We start from the raw sequence: 21,527 nt of genomic DNA on the forward strand, positions 1-21,527 counted from the left end.
TGTATTATATGATCCCAGTCAGGGTGAAGGTGCTTCTTCACACAGTAACTCACAAACACAACATAGTAAACAGCACTAAACACAGTAAAATCATGGCAGTTTCAAAAGGCCACCAAATAGCATATAAGAATTCAACAGGCTTCCTGCATTTGGCTATGCTTGAATGCAGAGTGCAGTAAATTAAAATGGACTAGCAGGCATTTTGAATGACCTGTTTTTATCACTATCCAACAAAAATGTATCTATGCCTTAAAGGTCATTTTAATCAGAACTTAGACTACGGTTCAAAAGTTTGAGTTCAGTATGATTTTTAAAATGTTTGTGAAAGACGTCCCTATTGTACACCAAGGCGGCATTAAAGTAAATAAAGTAAAAACAGTAATAATATGAAAAATTTTCAGTCTTCAGTGTCACGTGATGAGATGCCTAGAATGTTCAAAGGGACAGCATTTATTTAAAATAGTTTCATTAAGGTTCAATAAGTTTCATTAGTTAAACATTAGTTAATGTATTAACTAACATGAACTAACCATGAGCAACACATTTGTTACTGTATTTACTAATATTTGTTAACGTTAATGAAAATACAGTTGTTCATTGTTTCTTCATGTTAGTTCACAGTGCATTAACTAATGTTAACAAGATTATAATAATGTATTAGTAAATGTTGAAATTAACATTAAAGATTAATAAATGCTGTATAAGTGCAGTTCATTATTAATTCATGTTAACTAATGAAGTTAAGTAATGTTAACTAATGAACCTTATTGTAAAGTGTTAGCGGTTTGTTCGTAACAATGCAAAAGTCTTGAGTTGCAGTCACTTTTGATCAATTTAATGACCTTGCTGAAAATTAAAAAAAAAAAAAAGATGACCGCAAACTTTTAAATATTAGTGTATGTTTGTAATGTATATCCTTGTAAGCTTGTGTAATGATAAATTTAACATAGTAAAATGGACTGACACTTTTATGCTCACTTCTAAAGCTTCTAAAAATGGCAAAGAGTCAGTAACTAGTTGTAACATTTAAGACAAAATAATGTTATTCTGTGGTTGGAGTGAATGAAAGACAAAACTTTAAGAAAACTCAAAAAGTTCAAGTTAAAAAGTTTTGGCTGCATATCTGAGAAGGTAAAAGCAGCAGGAACAAAAAAGATATTATAAAAAACATTACAATAAAGTGTTTTATTACTTAAAATATTAAGAAAATAAAAATCCTTAGACAATATAAACTCTTGATATTACTATTGTTGTCTGTCACTCTTGTTAGAGGCTCTATTCAGCTACATCATGAGTTATCAATGACTTATTAGAGTTGCCTGATTATTCAGACATTGTGAATAGAGTGTAAAGGCACAGTTTTCCCGTTTAACTTGTCAAGTAAATAAAACAAAAACTTCTCCAAATCAATAAAATTTGGGCAAATCAGAGCATTAATTATCCTTTCCAAAGATCCAATAAAGAGTTGATCTTTAATCATTGAAATGATCCAGATTCCGCAGATATAAATCAGCAATATGTTGTCAACACCATAAATGCATTAGCTGAATCTTTATACAAAAATGAATGCTTCATTCATTCGTAATTGCTTCATACATTACTTAATTTCAATTTAGTGGTGCCAATTTAGACAGCAATTAGACAGATGTGTAGGTCTCACAGATTTGGTGGTCTTTTGGTCCAGTACCAGAGGAAGAGTATTGGAACATTACCAATCAGAAAATTTACTTTATCCCACATGCCCGATTTCCCTTCATTCAATGATCCCGAAACATAACCACAAAACACCAAGAAACACGACGTTCCATTGTTCCCATGACACCCTGCATCCCCGGTAGAACTGTCTCTCCCACATGGAAAAGCCACATTCAGCTCTTTTACTCAATCTGGTATCAAGAAAATGGCCTTCAGACAGACCGCAGGAATCAGACCATGTGTTATTAGCTGCTGTCTGAGGTGAGTGAGCAGGGCCGTAGACAGAGTGGAGGGAGGGAGAGGACAATGCAAAGGTGTTTTTCTTCTGAGTGTTTTAGAGCATTAGTATGATATCCCATGTTTTGGATCAACACAAAGCCCACGGACCAATCTGTAAGCCCCGCCTCTACACTACATCTGCATAACCAGAAGAGAAGCACATGGTATTGACAATGTCAGTAGATTAAGAACAGGATGAGTTTAAGCAAGGGAAATGGTCCTTAGAGCCGAAAATTAAACCTAAATTGCCGACAACTAAGATCCAGAATGATGCTTAAAGCTGCAGTAACATGAATGACCATGCTGCTCACGCTGGTGAGTAGAGGGCCTTAATCGTTAATAGTTTTGAACTAGTTGTCAGAAGGGCCAGGGAGAGAAGGAGCAGGGGAAGCAGGGAAAGCCAGGAGGACAGGAGTGGATCAAAGGGTTCGGGCAGGCTGGACTCCTCGACGCTTTGCATGCAGGCAATACCTGAATGTCGTAAACGGGTTTGGAAGAAGGAATGGCAGCGAATTGTCGGTAGTCAAACTTCTTTTCTGACAGGGACTAAAAGGACAGCAAACAGGCATAAGCAGTGGAGAAATGGAAAGAGAAAGAAGGGGGAAAATCAACATTGCAAAAGAGAGATTGCAGGATGGACAGAGGGACGGAGGGAAGGATGAAAAGGTGAGAAGCAGAGATGTAAAAGTACAAGAAAGGAAGAAGAAAGGACAAAGAAAAGAGATAAAGGAAAAGTTCATGGATGATGCTATACTTGCTATGGACATGACTGTTAGAGTAAAGAATGACTTTGTTTCATCGTAAAAAGTAAAAAAAAATTGATGGTTTAACATCCTACTAAGGGGATTAGTCACCCAAAACAACATTACTGGTGATTCAAAATGTCCTGTTTGCCCTGTATTAAATGAAAAAAAAAAAACAATCAAAAACAAAACAAAACAATTGTCTCATACCAGTCTGCCTGGTGAAGTCACTGCCCGTGGACTGATATCTGTTTAGGAAACAACAACGGATAAATTTAACATTTGCCTGTTAAAAATGAACTAGTATCCCCCAACAGAGTATGAAAACAGATAAAGGTAACTGAGATCGTCACCTTCCATTGGTGTTGGGGAGGGTGTTGGCGCAGGTGACGGTGACTCCGACAGCTGATCCAACGTTCCACGCTTCTTCCCCTCTTTAGACTTGGCAATGACCATCTGGGCCTTCAAAGCATCCTGCTCTAGAGACTTCATCCTGGAAAAAGAGTGAGATACACTGAGACACAGAGAGTGAAAGGAGGAATGCAAACGGTGCATGAAGAGAGATAGGATGAGAGATGAAAGAGAGGCAGGGGTGCTGTGCACACTGATTGGTTAATACAAGAGAAGTTAATTTAATGGAGGCTGTAAAAAAAAAAGTGAAACAATTATGAGAAAGGATCACAAACTAGAGATGCACCGATTATGTCTCGTTTGTTGGTGGCCCCACAGAATTTCTCCCAAATGTAAGCCGTTTTCAAACCCAAAGCTCAAATGTATTTAGATCTTTGAGACACCGGTGGCTAGTTGCATAAACATAGCCACTAAGTTAAGACTGTCTCTTAAGAACTAGTCTGACAATAAGCAATTATTTTGGGCTAATCGGTCTTACTTTTTGGATTCAAATAAAACCACTAAACAGACTTAATGACCCATCTTGAAGAAAAGAATTAAGATGACTAACTTGTAAGACTAGTCTAAGCAGTTTATGGAACTGGCCACAGGACATTAATATGGTCATTTTAACGACATCCTGTTTAGCTTTGGCTTTAAATGATCACAACGTATGTTACTTTTCAACTATTTATCCAACTTCTAAAACAAATTGTCCTGCTTGAGCTTGTACATATAATGGCAGCGGACAGTGACCACAAAAGTATCGCAGAATGATCCCATAGGACAGGTGGCATATTTTCCAAGTGTTATGAGGGTATACAATAGGATTTAGCAAAAAAAAAAAAAAAAAACCCAAACAAACCAAAATGTAATTTATTATTTAGTGGAAAAATCTGACCAAAACCATTGGTTTGTGGTATACGACTGCATGTTCATAAGACTGTATAAGCACAGGGTGAGTAGGGGAGTAAATAATGGGTGAATTTGGATTTTTGAGTGAACTGTTCCTTTAAACCATGAACATAAGCTCAGCCAAACAGATTTAGTCACAGTAAAGTGCACTCAGACAGTCCATTCACAGACCACATTGCATACACATTCAGCCAGACCTAAACATCACAAAATAAGGCAACTGTAGTTGGTCATTTTACTGTTGGTTAGGCAGCTCTTTCAGTCTAAGTGAATATTTTTTGGCCACAATATCTTGCAATGTGCAACAAAAAACACATTTAAGTGATTATTGCTCAATTGAATCCTGCCTGCATGTGAAAAAAACTCAACATTTTAACATGCTGCACTGTTAAACAGCTTCTATTTGAAGGATCCAAGTATCAGAAATTTTAATGAAGGTCTTGGTATCGACTAGAACTAGTATCAGTGCACCTCTAATAAAAACAACTGCAAGCAACTTTAAGAACAGCAAAGAAAAACACATGTTATTAGGACAACATGGGACCTTTACTGATACACAGATGGGAAGCAAAAGTGAGTGAGCAAAGAGAAAGAGGGAGTGCGCCACCAAACTAAATAAATAAAATAGCACACGTGCAGAAGCAGTAGTGGGTTCTTGTAGGGCACGCTCAACGTTCAGAAAGCGCCACTACAAATCTTTTCATCCTTTCACACACTATGCACTAAAAAATGTCCACAAGAACCAAGCACCCCAAGCAGTGACAAGCATCAGAGCTAAGCCCCCATGATGCTTTCTGGCTGTTAAGGGCAGACCTGGGCTGACAGGAAGAGGAGGAGCAGGAAGTGGGAGGGGCTGCAGCACTGCCTAGTGATGCCCTCACACGGGACTGGTAGAGCCGCTTAGCCAGGTCTTGCTCATACTGCCTTACGTCCTCCTCTAGACCATAAGGCCTTGGGAGCAGCAAGTAAGAAAGTAGACAGGATAGAAAACAATAACACATAAAGAAAAGGAAAGAGAGGAAGGAGCACAGATGAAAGGAAACACTCTGAAACGGACAGTATAGATTAAGGAGGAGAGGTTTACATTGAAACTCAGGGCAATCAAAGACACATGCACAATTTATATCTGGGTGTATAAATAAAATATATACTATATCTATTTGAAAAATGTGAAAATGTCTTGGAAAGCCCTGTTCATCAAGGGGAAGACATGAGAAACAGGCTAAGTTTTTACTTAAAGCCTGGAGAAAAAGATGAGATTAAGGCACTACAAGCGGAAAGCTGTTTAGAGATCAGCGTTACAGAGGAAAGGATGAGACCGGAGAGCGAAATGCTCCTGATGTGATACATTTAACATAACACATCATTAACTGTGGCCATTATACCTAGCTGCTCTCCACATGGCCCTCTTCTCTGCCTCCAGGGCTCGTTTTTCAGCAGGCGACAGCTCCTTGTCCATAGCGACGGCAAGCTCCGGGCTCTGCATGCGTAACCGATCTTGATGCCTACGCTCTGCTTTGGCTGTCCGAATGGGAGCCACAGATTCACCAGGATAAACTGGGATCAAACTGTTAAGACAAAGACTGGGTCAAGCATTTCAAATACCCTGAGATATCACAAAACTGTTAAGCTCTGAGTATTAGCAATCCTCACCCAGTCATGGAATTGGGTCTCTGTTCCAGTCTGAAGCCGTCTTCCACTGAATTCCGCTGGGAGTCTCCTTTACCATCGATAGAGGAAGGACTGAGGAATGAAAAGGAAAAAAAAAAAAAAAAAAACTTTACTTAGGATGCACCAATGTATCGTCCAATAATCAGTTTTGGCTGATAAAAGCAATTATCTATTATCGGACATTGGCCAATAAACAGCTGATGATTAGGGCAGTCTGTCAATCAAAAGGGAGCAGAAAAACATATCAGACTGCAACTCATACGGTGTGTGAAGAAAATGTCTGGTCTTTAGTCTTGTCAAACTTATGGCGATTATAACGATTTATTGCAATCTCACTTTAACACACTTATATATAAAAAAAAATAAATAAAAAAATAGTGTCGTTAACAGGTTCTATTTGACCCCATGCCAGTGTTGCCAAGTATGCAGTTTTTCCATTAAAGGGATAGTTCATCCAAAAATGAAAATGTAATGTTTATCTGCTTACCCCCAGCACATCCAAGATGTAGGTGACTTTGTTTCTTCAGTAGAACACAAATGATGATTTTTAACTCCAACCGATGCTGTCTGTCAGTCAAATAATGGGAGTGAATGGGAACTCAAACAATAAGAGTCGAAAAAACTTGCATAGACAAATCTAAATTAAACCCTGCGGCTCGTGACGACACACTGATGTCCTAAGACACAAAACGATTGGTTTGTGTGAGAAACCTAACAGTATTTATATCATTTTTACCTCTAATAAACCACTATTTCCAACTGCGTTCAGCACTCACTTAGTGAGGTCTGATCGTGCTCTGACAGCGGAAGTGATGTCTAGCACTCATTGAAGTATAAGCGCGAGACATCACAGCCCATCAGAGCGGGATCAGACCTCACTAACTGAATGCTGAATGCAGTTGGACATAGTGGTGTATTAGAGGTAAAAAATAATATAAATACGGTTCGGTTTCTCACACAAACCAAGCGTTTCGTGTCTTAGGACATCAATGTGTCGTCACGAGCCGCAGCGTTTAATTTGGATTTGTCTATGCAAGTTGTGTCGACTCTTATTGTTCGAGTTCCCATTCACTCCCATTATTTGACTGACAGACGGCAGCGGTTGGAGTTAAAAATCATCATTTGTGTTCTACTGAAGAAACAAAGTCACCTACATCTTGGATGCATTGGGGGTAAGCAGATAAACATTGAATTTGCGTGAGAACTTTGTGTGAGAGTTATGCGGGTAAAGTAGTAGCACACGCCAGTCAATCATTCACTACAGAAACCGAAAGTAAAAACTGACTGAGCTTTTGGCATCTGACGCTGCATTAACGGCGCATATTCTCTTGGAGACCATGCGAGATGAATCTAATTTATTTTCTTAATATTTCTCGTGGCCCATAGTGAGAAAAAAAAAATCGTATTTTCCGTGAAGAATTGTTGTTTTTAAATTGAGGAGTAAGTTATTTAACTTATATTTTATTATCCTCCCAGTGCGACGGTTATGCGGTGATGCGCTATGATATCACAAGGCAAATTAATTGCAATATTAATTTAATATTAAAAGTAGCATGATAATAAGAAGAATAAGTTCATAGCCCTGCGTGCCACTGTGAAGGGATAAATGGTGTTCAGGAACGGCATCAAATGTTTACCCCTTTTATCCAAATCTACATACATGGACCTTTCAATTTTCAGTACTGCAATGTCTGAGTCTCTCCTGTCACATGGTGTTTCTCGTGTGTTTTCAGTCGGCGCAAGCAAGAAATGTTTACTAGACTGTGGACTAAATTTGACTCTCTGAACAGTGGCCGTGTGCAGCTGAGTTTTTATGACCACGTGTGCATGCGCCGAACGGGTCTTTCCACGCTCATGGGCAAAGGATAATCTTTGAAAGGCCTGCGCGTTCAACTGTGTGCGAAATGGAGCGGAAATTATGTATACCCGGGCCTTGTAGTGGACTGGAGCTGATTGCTCACATCGTGGAAAATATGTCCCCCCCAATGTCACCCATGACTATGACAATCTATTAAATAATTCAGCAAAAGTGCAGCTCACCCTGAGCTGCCACAGTGGCTGGGAGGTGTGGCACTATAGCTCAGAGGTGTGGCACACTGCCGTGGAGATGGGGAACCGTGACTTCCCAAGCTCTCCACCTTGTACTCCACACCATCAAGTATAACCTTTCCGTGGGCCTTCATATCTGCCACCTGTTTTGCCAGATCTTCCTCCTCCTCCTCGTCTTCATCCAGCATATACTCTCGTGCCCTCTGTTCAATTCGCTTTGCTGAGGAAAGTCATTGACACAAAATTTAGCATGATTTACTGATGAAATCCAGATACTGTACACTTGACAAGTACACAGACACAAACCTTCTTCCTCTTTCATTTTCTTCAGATCATCTTCTCCCACAAGAGAGATGCGAGGTTTAGGTTTGTCTGGTGTCTGCTGCTTCACATCGATCTCAAAATATTTCTGTCTGTCCCTAAAGGAGCGCTGCTCTGGACTATCTCTGCCAAAAGAGGAGGGAGTCTGGGAGAAAGAAAATGTGAGAGAGAAAGACAGAGAGAGAGGGGGACATTTAAGTTTCAGATCAATTGTAAAGAACGCTGTACATGCAACCAAATTTTATACATGCATCCGACATGCTAGAGCAGCTCCCATGATGATCTGAAATTCAGACAATGAGTAAGAATTTGCATAATAAGTACCAAAGTACCAAATCTTTTCTGTTCCACCACCATGATGATGCAGTGATTACAAAACATGCTGCCATTTCAAAAAGATTCAAATGATTGCTCTCCTGAAGCCTCGTCCCCAGTAATAACTGCCTTGAATCAGAACAGAACACCGATCGATCACGTTCCTATACCTCACCGAAATGCATGCTGCCAGATGATCGACATTTCAGATACATACGAACAACATTAATCGCTGTTGTTCGAAGCCACATATACACCTGCACCACCACCTTTCAAGCTTATAAGCATCCAAAGTATTAGAGCAGTTCTGCTGGAGATGAGCTGGGTACCTCCATTGAGTGGCGAGACAAGCGTGGCACGGATGCCAGGCTTCTGTACTCGCGGCGGTCAGATGAGAGGGAGGGACGAGAGCCGAGAGGACCATTGCCCTCACCATCACCCTCATCCATAAACACTTCATTATTCAGCTCAGGCTGAAAGAGCCATTATGTACAGCATATCAACACCATGCTTGCAGACAATTTTGCATTCTTCATATAAGTTGTGGTGAGTCAGTACACACCAAATAAAGGCTATCCGTCAGGCTAATTCAAAAGTCATCGTCAAGTTGACGAAAGGCTGGAATACACTACAGGACTTGAACAGATTGTAATCATACACTTGCTGACTTTGAGAATGGTTACAGTAAAAAAATTGGGCATCATACACTTGCTGACTGAGGATCACACACTAACAGATTGTCGAGCTGTTCAATTGACAAACTCACACAAAGACATGTGCTTCATTGCTAAGAGACACATGACAAATGAAAACGATGAGTTCTAAAATCAGCTCAAATTATCAAACATGTTTGATATCCTCCAACAGGATGGTCATAGTCTGAAGCTTAAAAAAGTCTATGTCCACACGTGATTGGGAAATCTGTGCAAACTCAAGACGGGCCAAAATCTGCAGACTGACTTTTAGCGACTAGCACAGAACTGAAAATCGGGGTAAAAATCAGGGCTTAAGTCGTGTAGTGTAGGCCAGTCTTAAAATAGCTCTTTAAAAATGTTACAGATTACAAACATAGAAGACATACCTCTGGTGATGGTTGCTTTGCGCTGACATTGTTCCGTGGAGAGTAAAGATCCTAACAAATGAGAGTGAAAAGGAAAGATGATTCAGTTAAGACACTTTATACAAAAAAAAGTCCTGCACACAAGACTTAAGTTGAATGAGAGGACACACTTTACACACCGGAAGGAGTCACAATATCAAATCGAGAACATCAAACAACCAAGTGACAGATGAATGACGCATATTAGTGACCCTGTGAAATGAACTCCTGGATAAGACCGCACCATATGAGTGACTCATGCACAACAACAGCAAATGGGAAGTAAGCTCCCCAAGGAACACATGTCCAATGGGAAGACTTCCAAAACAGGAAGAATGGGTGACCAAGCACTGGATTACGGGGGAACCACGACATGCTCACAACCTTGAGGAGCATTTGTCCTACCTGTGGGGGTTCCAGTACGGCCAGGGAGTGTGGCACAGCTGCGAAGGCCTTATATACCTGCTTGATATTGATGGGGTATTCCTCATGTGTGTCAGGGGATGGGGCACGAGGCTGTACGAGGGATTGGGGGAGTCGAAGACGGAGGAGTGGAGGGGTAGAGAAAACAGACAGAGGACAAAAAGGATGGAACAGCTAATGAGAGACAGAGCAGCAAAGGCAGAGCACAGGAGGAAAATGCAGGGCTAGACTGCATGCAGCCCACTCGCCAATGTCAATGGAAAGATGGAGGGAGAGGAGAGAGATTGATAGCATGAGGGAGGTCTGGGGTTATGGTGACTGGGGCAAACGACTCTGGACGATATTTTGGTTTACACTGGTATCCTGAGATAATGCGAGTGTAAACCTTGCTGTGCAAACAATGTGATTTGTGTGATCAGGGAAAGAAAAAAAATCCAAAAGAGGTGTCTTGATAGAAAACAGGCACAATGTTACTTGCAGTGAGAAGTAGATAAGTCTTTGTTTTTCTAAATAACCCGTTTCTTTTTCACCTGGATTATGGTGTGACCGTTTGTTAGGCTTAATAGGCACGGCGGTAATCACACCTTGGAATTTATATGAAGAAAATAAAACAACAGTCGCGTTCTGTTGGTCTTTAGGCATTGGTAACTGAGGATGAAGGGGGGGGGCCTCATTAGGGTTCAGACAGTGGTGAGGGATCTTACAGTGGTCTGAGAGCTGATGGGAGAGAGGCCATGCTGGAAAGGGTTGGGACTGCTGTGGCCATCCTGACTGGCCGGAGACACAGCGGGTCGCACCCTAGAGAGTGGCTGGATGGCACCAGGTTTAGTCTAGAAAGAGAGAATTTAAACAATAAATCCAACTATCAACTGTCTGGGTAGCAAGATGCTGAAAGTACCATAGCTAAGAAACTTTATAGTAACCTTTACTGTATTTGACATTCTGCACTTGCATAATGATAGCAAGTTTAACATAACATGGCTAGTGATGTATTTCACATTAATGTTATCATGAACTTGCTCTTGTATATATTACAAATTATCAGCACTTTGGGTCACTCACTGATGAATTATCCTTGGTGTTTGCATGTGAAGGAAACTGAATGTTTGACTGAAACACAAAAAAGAAAAAAAATGAACATGATGTAAAAATTAGTGAAAGAAAAAAAAATGTTTTCATATGGGATTTGCTTTTTCAAGTCCAGTAACTGCACATGTGGGCTATATTATATTTTATACTACATTATATCGTTCAAAAGATTGGTAAGAGTAAAAAAAATTCTGTTGTTCTTTTGAACTTTTCAAAGAATCCTAAAAAAATTGGTTTCACAAAAATATTAAGCAGCACAACTCTTTTCAATTAATAATAATAAAAAATGTTTTTACAATGATTTTTCAAATTTTTACAATGATTTCTTAAGGATCGTGTGACACTGAAGCCTGGAGTAATGATACTGAAAATTCAGCTTTACCATCACATGATGAATAAAATATATTTTATAGAAAATATTTTAATAAATTTTATTAAATTTTTGATAATTTTATAAAAAGTTTGAGTTTGTATAATATATGTGTAATGTAATTTTTCACATTATTACTGTTTTTACTGTATTTTTGATCAAATAAATGCAGCCTTGGTGATCATGAGAGACTTTTTATAAAAAAAACAAAAAATCTTACCAACCACAAATTTTGAACAGTGTATATTATAATATGTTATATTCACTACATATGATTCCCAAGGTCTCAATGAGCAGTGTTAATATACAAATCTGTTACATGCTCAGTTGCTGGGTTTGGTTTAAATACTATAAGCATTTCTCTGCTGCAGAGAGCATGAAAAGCAGGACATGCTCAGAGTTACAGTCAGGCCTGTACACCATTCCTCTCTTAACATCTAATGCAAAGCCAAATGCAGCTAGCGCAGGCCATAAAGGGCTAGTCAGCCCACTTACATATCGAACCTCTCTTCCAAGCATCGCAAAGGAAGATTTGTGGGACTGCTGAGAAATATGGAAATGTCATGACGATGGGCAGAATCAGAGCACATAGGCTATCAACTAGAATACTAACTTAATGAAGACATTAACTAGACCTGTAAAAAGTAGACCTAATAAACTAAACCTGGTAAATCTATATAGCCTTCCCTATGGAAAATTTTTGACAGCCGCATGAAAACAAATGAGAAAAGAAAGGGCTGATGATGAAAAGCCAGTGAAAACTATTTGAGGGACTTACCTGCGAGTTGTGTGGAGAGTAGGCAGCATCTCGGACAGGACTGTCAATCCTGTGAGGCTCAGATGGTGAACCCTGAAATACAAAAAAAGGAACACATCACTAGAACAAGTACAGGAAAGGAATTTCTCATTGTCAGTGAAGTATTTCACAAAGCAAGATGAGGTCTGCCATTTCCAATAGGCAAAATTTGCCAAATTACAAAGTAGTGCATTGAGAATAATCATGTGCAGTTTTATAGAGGCAGCTCATCTTGATTTGAGAGTAACAACAGCAAACCATAAACAGCTGTCTTAATTAGGTTTTAAATTAGGTTTGCACATCGCAGCTGTTGTATTGCACTTCTGACAAGCTTGATGACAAATGTGTTGTATTACGTGCCTCAGATCATTTGAAATCAAGCAGTGATGCCATAAAAATGCATTTTTACAGTGTCTACAACACAATATCATGCTACAGAAACGAGCTAAATTTTAAACGTTTCTTTAAAAAAAAAAAAAACAGTGTTTTATGTTCCTGTAAAAGGTCGGTGACAGGTGTTTATTTAAGATGAGAGGCCTTACCCCTTCACCCTTTTTCAGCACCTGTTGATTTCACATTCAAAGCATTCTCATTCTCTCTGGGAATGTTCAAATGCCTCAAGAAGACCATATGTTAATGCACAGTACAGAGTCCCATTTTTGTATCTGCTCCTTTTTCAGCTTCACCTATTTCTAAATATAGGAATTGTATATATAGACATGTATATTTCTGTGAAACCATTTTACATCCCAAGGATGTTTTCAATGACATTGATAAGTCTAAAGCAGCTATACAACTATTCGGATGGTATTTGCGATTAAGGTGGCATGTTAACTCTAAATAGCTACTGATGACACACCATGCTTGACCAGAAACACACTCAGTCACAAAACACACTCCTCAAGGCTGCTTGCCTTGCTGTACAACCAGGGTTGCAGCTGCCCATGCCTGCCGTAACCCACAGGTGGCCCTGATAAAATGCGCTCCTCAGGAGGGCAGCCTTTGCTTTTGCGATTAGCCACAAGGAATGGATTTTCACTAAAGCAGATTGGCTGGGAGTCTACAAGACATTCTTCTTCCGTGCTAGTTTCTTGTGGCACTCCTAGAGCTGGGAGTAGGGGGTCCCATGTGTCGGCTTGGGGTTGTTTTAAAGCCGCTGAACTTGCGGCTAGGCAGACTGGAGACGAAGGGAGGGCAACGGGTTCTACATGGTACATAGAGGCATGGACTTTCTCAAAACCCAGGGGATCTACAGGGCCAGCCGGCATGGCAGCCTCCATTGTGACGAATGCAGCAAAGGAGGGAGAAAACTGAGGAATGAGAGAGAGAATGTGATCGACAGAGACAAAAGGGAGAAATAATGTGAGAAGGAAACAAAGACAAATAAAAGAGCAGAGCAACCAATTATACATAAAAGGGGACAGGAAAATGACATGGCATCACATAAAAATGAGAACAGCGAATGGAAAAGAAAAGAAAAGAAAAGAAAAGAAAAGAAAAGAAAAGAAAAGAAAAGAAAAGAAAAGAAAAGCAGTAAAGAGTGAAGCAGATGGGTTTAGTCTGGCAGAGTTGGGAAGAATCACAGACATGCTAAAGTCACAAACATCTACCGGTCACGCCAATTCATATGAGTGAGGAGCTAAATACAGCTATCCCATCATCCTGAGACATCTGACAGTGAACAGTCACTCAATCCTGAACATTTGCACTACTGTGCTGTGCTGTGTGTCTGCTTTAATATAGACTTTAGGCTTGATATGCCCTGTGACAGACAGATTATGTTCAGATTCAGAGAAAACTGAATGTGAAAATTAACAATTAATTCAATAAAAACCTGGGAGTTAATTTTCTGTTTCAGTGCAGTTATTTTAGTATTAATTATATAATATTTTTTATTAATATTTTGAATTAGCTCTGATTTTTATAAAATTCAGCTTTCATTTTAAATTTTAGTTTTAGTAAAAAATGTTTTCATTTTATTAGTTTTTTAATACTTGAACTTATCCAAGTTAATTTCCAATGCAACATTTCTTTCTCATTTAAGTTTTATAAATAATTATTTTTTAAATGTTAAAAATTTCAGTGCTGACGTAGTTACTACATTTTGCCTTTGTAGGGAGGTAAATACAATTTAAAATCTTATTCACCATCATGAATGCTGAATGCTTGCTTTAAGAGACGACTCAAGTGTCAAACATACAACCTAATATAAATCATACGTAGTGCATGTAACTCTACATAGTGAACCTTAACCACAATATACAAACTTTACATAACCGTTATTAAGTTATTAGTTATTATGTTATTAGTTATTAAACGTTATTAGTATGCAACCTTATGAACAGTTATAAATCTTTTCTCTGGATTCTCATCAGAGGAAAAAAATGCTTCAAATGTAGTTTCACAAACAGGTGCTGTAGGTGGCACATTGTGACCATCACATACAGTTAATGGCTTCATACAGATTAAAAGCTCGTGTGCAGATAAAAGACATTGCTCTACAAAACAGTATAAACTATAAATAGCCGTGATTAAATGGTTCTTCATATACCACAAAAAACTGTGCGCTAGTGTTTCCCTATCTAAAAGCAGTCCACCCCCTCTCCATGCCTCACTTGACTTTGCTAACAGCTGCTAGTGCCATGTTGGTTATACATTCCCAGAAAATAGACACAGGCTAAAAATGAAAACAATATATCAAGGAACATCAAAAAACAAAATTACAAAGTTCAAATTACACTAATACATTTTATAATCTTTACTGAATATCACTAAAGGCAATAAATCACTATTAGTGGGATGTCTGTGTGCAATTAGCATAATACAATTTACTGACTTAATGCCAACTCAACGTCCAACAACCAATGGATACTGTTAATATTTCAATAATCAAATTCTAAATTAGATAAAACACTCAGAAAAAAGAAAAAGAAGGAAAAGTAGTAAAGGAAGTAAGGAAGGAATGAGTGATGAAGAAATAACAGAAAAGTCAAAGAGTTGTAGAGTAATAGCAGTGGTACACTCACAGTAAGATGACAGAAGCTGATTCCAAAAGGCTCGACTCAAGATAACTTAACTGTCAAGAGCTTCCAAGGGTCCCTCATTCTCAATGGCCACACCCACCCATTAAACTATTCAGCCAATCAGCTCACAGCATACATTTTAAAATAACTTTAGTTACTGTCAGCTGTCGGCCAGCACCTCCCCCTCACTCCATCTCAAGCACCAGCAAATACAATCTGTATTTTGTCAGAGGTATGGCTGGAATGACCAGCAGCTAGACTGCTTCACCTTTGGCACTACTAGTAAAAGGAGCACTACTAAACAAATGTAAAGCTTGACCTCATAAATGTTTCAGAAAGACCAATATTTATTCACCAAACCACTAAGCATTCAAGCATGTGAGGAAATGAGCGGACCCACACAAGTTTTGACCATATTTTTCCATTAAAATCAGAGCAGAAGATAAAAAAGTCCACATATTCCGTATGGTCATGAGAAATGTATCTGTAATTCCAGCCAGTTCCAGTTACCACAGGTGCATCGAATTGTAAAATCTGTGTCAATAACCAGCCAGGGCTCCAGACAAAAAAATTCATTAAGGAGCCATTGGCCCCTAAAAGGGGGGAAAACAGGTGCCAAATATTTTTTTTAAGAGCCACACAACAATGAAATTTTTAAATCACTTACTTTTAGTCATCCTGTTGTATTATTATATCTCCCCTTTACAGTTTCAGTTTTTCATCTTGTGACTTTTCTGGGAAATGAATGTCACTATTTTCACTTAATACTATTATAGTTTTTGTTAATATTTTGAATCAGATTAGATTTTTATATTTTCTGCTTTCATTTTTGTTACATTTTAAAATTTTTTTAGATAAATATAAAAATAAAGATTTTTAATTTAATATTATAATTTATTTCAAGCAATAAAAAAAATGTTTTTAATGGTTTTAGTTAACTATAATAACCCTGATACTAGTAAAATGTTTATATTGAATAATATGTCAAATAATGTTCTTAGTCCTTCCTTCCTGAAGCTACAACAATTTACTATGAGTCAAATGAAAATAAATATAAATATATGGAAATATATAAATATCTCAAATTTGGTTTGAGTAACCAAATAACAAACAGAGGCAACTGATATACATACTGCTTGACTTTGAATACTTTGAAATACAGCAGGACTCTTATTTTGAAATGTATGTACTTTACTTTTGCTGCTCATTCAAGTTCAGATGAGGATTAAAAAATTACGTTGCTACAACACAATATAATTTAAATAATATAAAGTAAACTGATAATTGATCAGCATTAGTTTATAAGCAATCGGTTGACAAATGTGCGCTAAGTAGTGAATGCGAGCTGCGCTGAAGAATGCACAACAGCGCCATCTTTTGACTTTAAAACATGCAGTGCTCACATTTATTTTCTCACATGAAATTAATAATAACCACGATTTGTTTTATCATCCACAAAATATAAGACGTCTTAAAATGATCATTAAAGGTGCCCTAGAACTTTTTTTAAAAAAGATGTAATATACGTCTAAGGTGTCCCCTGAATGTGTCTGTGAAGTTTCAGCTCAAAATACCCCATAGATTTTTTTTTTATTCATTTTTTTAACTGCATATTTTGGGGCATCATTATAAATGAGCCGATTCAGGGCTACTGGCCCTTTAATTCTCCTGCTCCATGCCCACGGAGCTCGTGCTTGCCTTGAACAGTGCATAAACAAAGTTTACACAGCTAATATAACCCTCAAATGGATCTTTACAAAGTGTTCGTCATGCATGTGGCGGATTATGTGAATATTGTATACTGTTATATTGTTTACATTTGATTCTGAATGAGTTTGATAGTGCTCCGTGGCTAAAGCTAACATTACACACAGTTGGAGAGATTTATAAAGAATGAAGTTGTGTTTATGAATTATACAGACTGCAAGTGTTTAATAATGAAAATAGCGACGGCTCTTGTCTCCGTGAATACAGTAAGAAACGATGGTAACTTTAACCACATTTAACAGTACATTAGCAACATGCTAACGAAATATTTAGAAAGACAATTTACAAATATAGCTGCGAGCAGCGATGGCGGGCCCAAGCCCGGTGGCACCGCCACCCCGGTGGCTTCAGGGCAACTGTGCACAGCGGGCAATAGGCACTTAAAACGGTTAAACATCAAAGGACTATGTCAAATTCACTCCACATTTACTGCACTACAAGGTGCCGTTATAGAGCCCCTCCTCCCTGCCCATTTTCAAAGGATTACATGTGCCAAGTTTTAACATTATTCTGATGAATTTTGAAGCAAATCAGGTAAAAATAAGAGGGTGATCTCAATGTATGCTGAAAGTGACACATTTTCTGCTTCCAGTTGGTGGCGCTATGACTTTGAATCACAATAGTCAAATCCATGTGATCAGCCTTGTACAACGAAGACTAAGCCAAAGTTTCATCAAAATCAATTAATGTATGCAGAAGTTATAACACTTTGTTTCCCTTTTCTTGCCATAAATTCGTTGCCTCGCCACGGCCAAACCGTTTGAGATATCCAAAATCCGTTTGCAATTAAACAACTTCAATGTGTTAGCAACAAGTTAAAAAAAGCTTGGTGTAAATTGGATAAACCCTGTAGGAGTAGTAGTATAAAATTCATAGCCTGTTTTTTCAAAAAATTAACATTCAAACCAAAATAGCTGACTTCCTGTTGGTCGGAGCTAATGAATGTAAATTAGAAAATTGTCCGGCTTGATGAGAATAATATGTGTACCGAGTTTGGTGACTGTAGGAAAAACTAACCCCCCACTTTTGTCAAAAGGTGGCGCTACTGAGCCCCTCCACCACGCCCATTTCTATGGCTTTGTCCATGTCTACTGGTTGACAATATTGATGTGTGTGTCGAGTTTCATGCAATTTGAAGCATGTTAAGAGCCTCAAAAACACTCAAGAATATTATTACAGTTTGACCTGTTGCCATGGCAACAATATTTCAAATATCAAAAATCCTGTCATAGGTCTACATCTGCTGTGTATTGACATTACACTGATGAAGTTTGAAGCAAATCAGGTAAAAATAAGAGGGTGATCTCAAAGCATTTTAAAAGTGATACACTTCTTGCTGCCATTTGGTGGCGCTATAACTTTGACTCACAATAGTTACATCCATGTGATCAGACTACTACAACCAACACACTCCTGAAGTTTCATAAACATCAATCAATGTATGCAGAAGTTATAACACATTTCCTGTTTCCTTTTCTCGCCATAAATTCGTTGCCTCGCCACGGCCAAACCGTTTGAGATATCCAAAATCCGTTTGCAATTAAACAACTTCAATGTGTTCGCAACAAGTTAAAAAAAGCTTGGTGTAAATTGGATAAACCCTGTAGGAGTAGTAGTATAAAATTCATAGCCTGTTTTTTCAAAAAATTAACATTCAAACCAAAATAGCTGACTTCCTGTTGGTCGGAGCTAATGAATGTAAATTAGAAAATTGTCCGGCTTGATGAGAATAATATGTGTACCGAGTTTGGTGACTGTAGGAAAAACTAACCCCCCCACTTTTGTCAAAAGGTGGCGCTACTGAGCCCCTCCACCACGCCCATTTCTATGGCTTTGTCCATGTCTACTGGTTGACAATATTGATGTGTGTGTCGAGTTTCATGCAATTTGAAGCATGTTAAGAGCCTCAAAAACACTCAAGAATATTATTACAGTTTGACCTGTTGCCATGGCAACAATATTTCAAATATCAAAAATCCTGTCATAGGTCTACATCTGCTGTGTATTGACATTACACTGATGAAGTTTGAAGCAAATCAGGTAAAAATAAGAGGGTGATCTCAAAACATTTCAAAAAGTGATACACTTCCTGCTGCCAGTTGGTGGCGCTATAACTTTGACTCACAATAGTCACATCCATGTGATCAGACTCCTATAACGAACACACTCGTGAAGTTTCATAAAGATCAATATATGTATTAAGACGTTATAACACATTTCCTGTTTCCTTTTTCTCGCCATAAATTCGTTGCCTCGCCACGGCCAAACCGTTCGAGATATCAAAAATCCCCTGGCAATTTTTAATCATCAGTGTCTTGACTTCATGCTGACCGAGTTTGGTGGCGATCGGATTAATCGTCTAGGAGGAGTATATCAAATTCCAGAGCATGCGTTTTTCAAACAACCCTTAATAGCTGACTTCCTGTTGGCGTGGCGATTAACTTAGAGCGCGAAAGTTGTTCGGCCCGATGAGGTCTATATGTGTACCGAGTTTCATACTAATACGTGCAAGCATGTTTAATATATGGACCAAATTTTCAGACTTTTTTCAAGGGGGCGCTGTCGAGCCCCCCTGCCACGCCCGGGTACCAGCCTCTCCGGCGTCCTAATGGCCGCGGATTCCAATGTGTGTGCCAATTTTCAAGAGTTTTTGAGCATGTTAAGGCCCCCAAAAAGCCCCGGAAGACGGTAAAAAAAAAAAAAAAAAAAAAAAAAAATAATAATCCTTAGAAGAACAAGAGGGCCCTGTGCGAATTTTCGCTTGGGCCCTAAATATCACTAAAAATATCATGATATCATGGATCATGTCAGTTATTATTGCTCCATCTGCCATTTTTCGCTATTGTTCTTGCTTGCTTACCTGGTCTGTTGATTCACCTGTGCAGATCCAGACGTTACTGGCTGCCCTTGTCTAATGCCTTTCATAATGTTGGGAACATGAGCTGGCATATGCAAATATTGGGGCGTTCACCCCGACTGTTACTTAACAGTCGGTGTTATGTTGAGATTCGCCTGTTCTTCTGAGGTCTTTTAAACAAATGAGATGTACATAAGGAGGAGGAAACAATGGTGTTTGAGACTCACTGTATGTCATTTCCATGTACTGAACTCTTGTTATTTGACTATGCCAAGATAAAATCAATTTTTCATTCGAGGGCACCTTTAATACTCTTGTTATACCATTTAAGGCACTGAAGACTTTTAATGACCTTAAATTTATCTGATGAGCATGAGCGGAGTGGAATAATGAAAGTGATCAGCATGACTGATATTCAAAACTGTAAACATGATGCACTGTGTGTGTATCTGCAGTCTGTAGAGCCGGTTTTCTCTTTTGAATGATGAATATAGAGGCAGGAGCAGAACGGTGTGTTCAAATGCATCTGTTTTGCACCGACGCAAGCGACGCGAGGCAACACAGTCGGCTTTCATCAGCTCTAGTTCTTTGGCGTCTGTTCGGTGTGTGAAATTTTTCCCTACCTGTTCATATTTCGGCACTCTAACTCAGCGAAACATTCACACGCAGCATCTCATTTTATTACGTCAACACAGCAAATGATGTGATAGGCTACTGGTCACAGAACATGCAAATAACATGCAAGTTTTATAGTCATAACATGAATTTGTATGGTCGCCAATGGTGAACTCAGCAAAAATATCACTCACAAATGAATATTTTTAGTCGCAAATGCGACCGTTTTAGGCGCAGTCTGGAGCCCTGCCAACCCTAGTCTACAGTGACAAAGGCTCATTTCACTGACATGTGCAGCAGCCAGTAGGTATGTGCACTTTTGATAAAAGAAGCATTTGTTTGGAAATTCTTCGCTTTTATGTCCAAAAAAGTTTTTCAAAGTCTTTCAAATACTTTGTTTCTAGATGCTTTCTTGTCTATTTACAAAAACATGACATATAGGCACTTACTCTGTTAACTTTCTGTAGACTAGTTGTAGGCAGAGCCGCCAGTGTCTTGTAGTCCAGTTTCAGGGGTCCAGTGCTCAAATTCTGTAGAGAAAGTGTAAGAAAGATTACACTGAAAGATCTTTGTTCACTGAAAGAACATGTTCAACAACCTGAATTTTATTTATACTTTTCATTAAGCTTTGAGTATGAGGACACTGGATCTAAAGAGTTTCTAGTGTTCAGAGGTTCAGACATGACTCATTTGTTCAAGGTGACTGCTGGTCCTGTTTCTCGCTCCTGGAGCCCTACTGTGGGCCGTAAAGACAGGGAGGGCATAAGGCCTCACCTCAGTTTCCTCCTCCAGCAAGCGAGTTGCCTCCTCGCGCTCCAAGCGCATACGCTCCTTTACCGAAAGAGGGAGGGTAATAAGGAGAGAGTGGGGCGGGGGGTTGGGGGTGAAATTTACCCAATCACACACACACACACACACACATATATATTTTACCCACACAAATATGTAGACAGGCACACATTCCGATGACATCCATTGCACAGATGGGAATGAGGTTTAGGTGACGCAGAGTCATGGATGAAAAATAAAATCAGGGAACCATGAAGACATGAGAACATATTTAATGAAGGAGATGAATGGAATTGAGAAGAAACGAGATGCAATGTTTGG

At 38.8% G+C, this 21,527-nt stretch overlaps 1 protein-coding gene across 14 annotated transcripts in view; it reads right to left on the reverse strand.

Moving 5' to 3' along the window:
* scrib (scribble planar cell polarity protein) overlaps nucleotides 1–21,527 on the reverse strand; it is a 97,900-nt gene that overhangs the window by 6,376 nt on the left and 69,997 nt on the right. For 5 of the 14 annotated variants that reach the window (XM_067402124.1, XM_067402137.1, XM_067402126.1 and 2 more), the window contains 16 exons: nucleotides 20,867–20,947; nucleotides 12,138–12,209; nucleotides 11,855–11,902; nucleotides 10,963–11,010; nucleotides 10,605–10,730; nucleotides 9,883–9,993; nucleotides 9,460–9,510; nucleotides 8,708–8,851; nucleotides 8,049–8,208; nucleotides 7,734–7,962; nucleotides 5,676–5,765; nucleotides 5,408–5,590; nucleotides 4,836–4,973; nucleotides 3,071–3,210; nucleotides 2,928–2,965; nucleotides 2,446–2,520 (listed from right to left, as the gene is read on the reverse strand). In XM_067402124.1, coding sequence (XP_067258225.1) covers nucleotides 2,446–2,520; nucleotides 2,928–2,965; nucleotides 3,071–3,210; nucleotides 4,836–4,973; nucleotides 5,408–5,590; nucleotides 5,676–5,765; nucleotides 7,734–7,962; nucleotides 8,049–8,208; nucleotides 8,708–8,851; nucleotides 9,460–9,510; nucleotides 9,883–9,993; nucleotides 10,605–10,730; nucleotides 10,963–11,010; nucleotides 11,855–11,902; nucleotides 12,138–12,209; nucleotides 20,867–20,947 — 1,734 coding nt within the window. The remainder of the gene's footprint in view (nucleotides 1–2,445; nucleotides 2,521–2,927; nucleotides 2,966–3,070; nucleotides 3,211–4,835; nucleotides 4,974–5,407; nucleotides 5,591–5,675; nucleotides 5,766–7,733; nucleotides 7,963–8,048; nucleotides 8,209–8,707; nucleotides 8,852–9,459; nucleotides 9,511–9,882; nucleotides 9,994–10,604; nucleotides 10,731–10,962; nucleotides 11,011–11,854; nucleotides 11,903–12,137; nucleotides 12,210–20,866; nucleotides 20,948–21,527) is intronic. The other 9 variants (XM_067402127.1, XM_067402134.1, XM_067402125.1 and 6 more) reach the window with 8 other exon arrangements.

Source organism: Chanodichthys erythropterus, chromosome 11, assembly GCF_024489055.1.
Source record: "Chanodichthys erythropterus isolate Z2021 chromosome 11, ASM2448905v1, whole genome shotgun sequence".
Taxonomy (NCBI): domain Eukaryota; kingdom Metazoa; phylum Chordata; class Actinopteri; order Cypriniformes; family Xenocyprididae; genus Chanodichthys; species Chanodichthys erythropterus.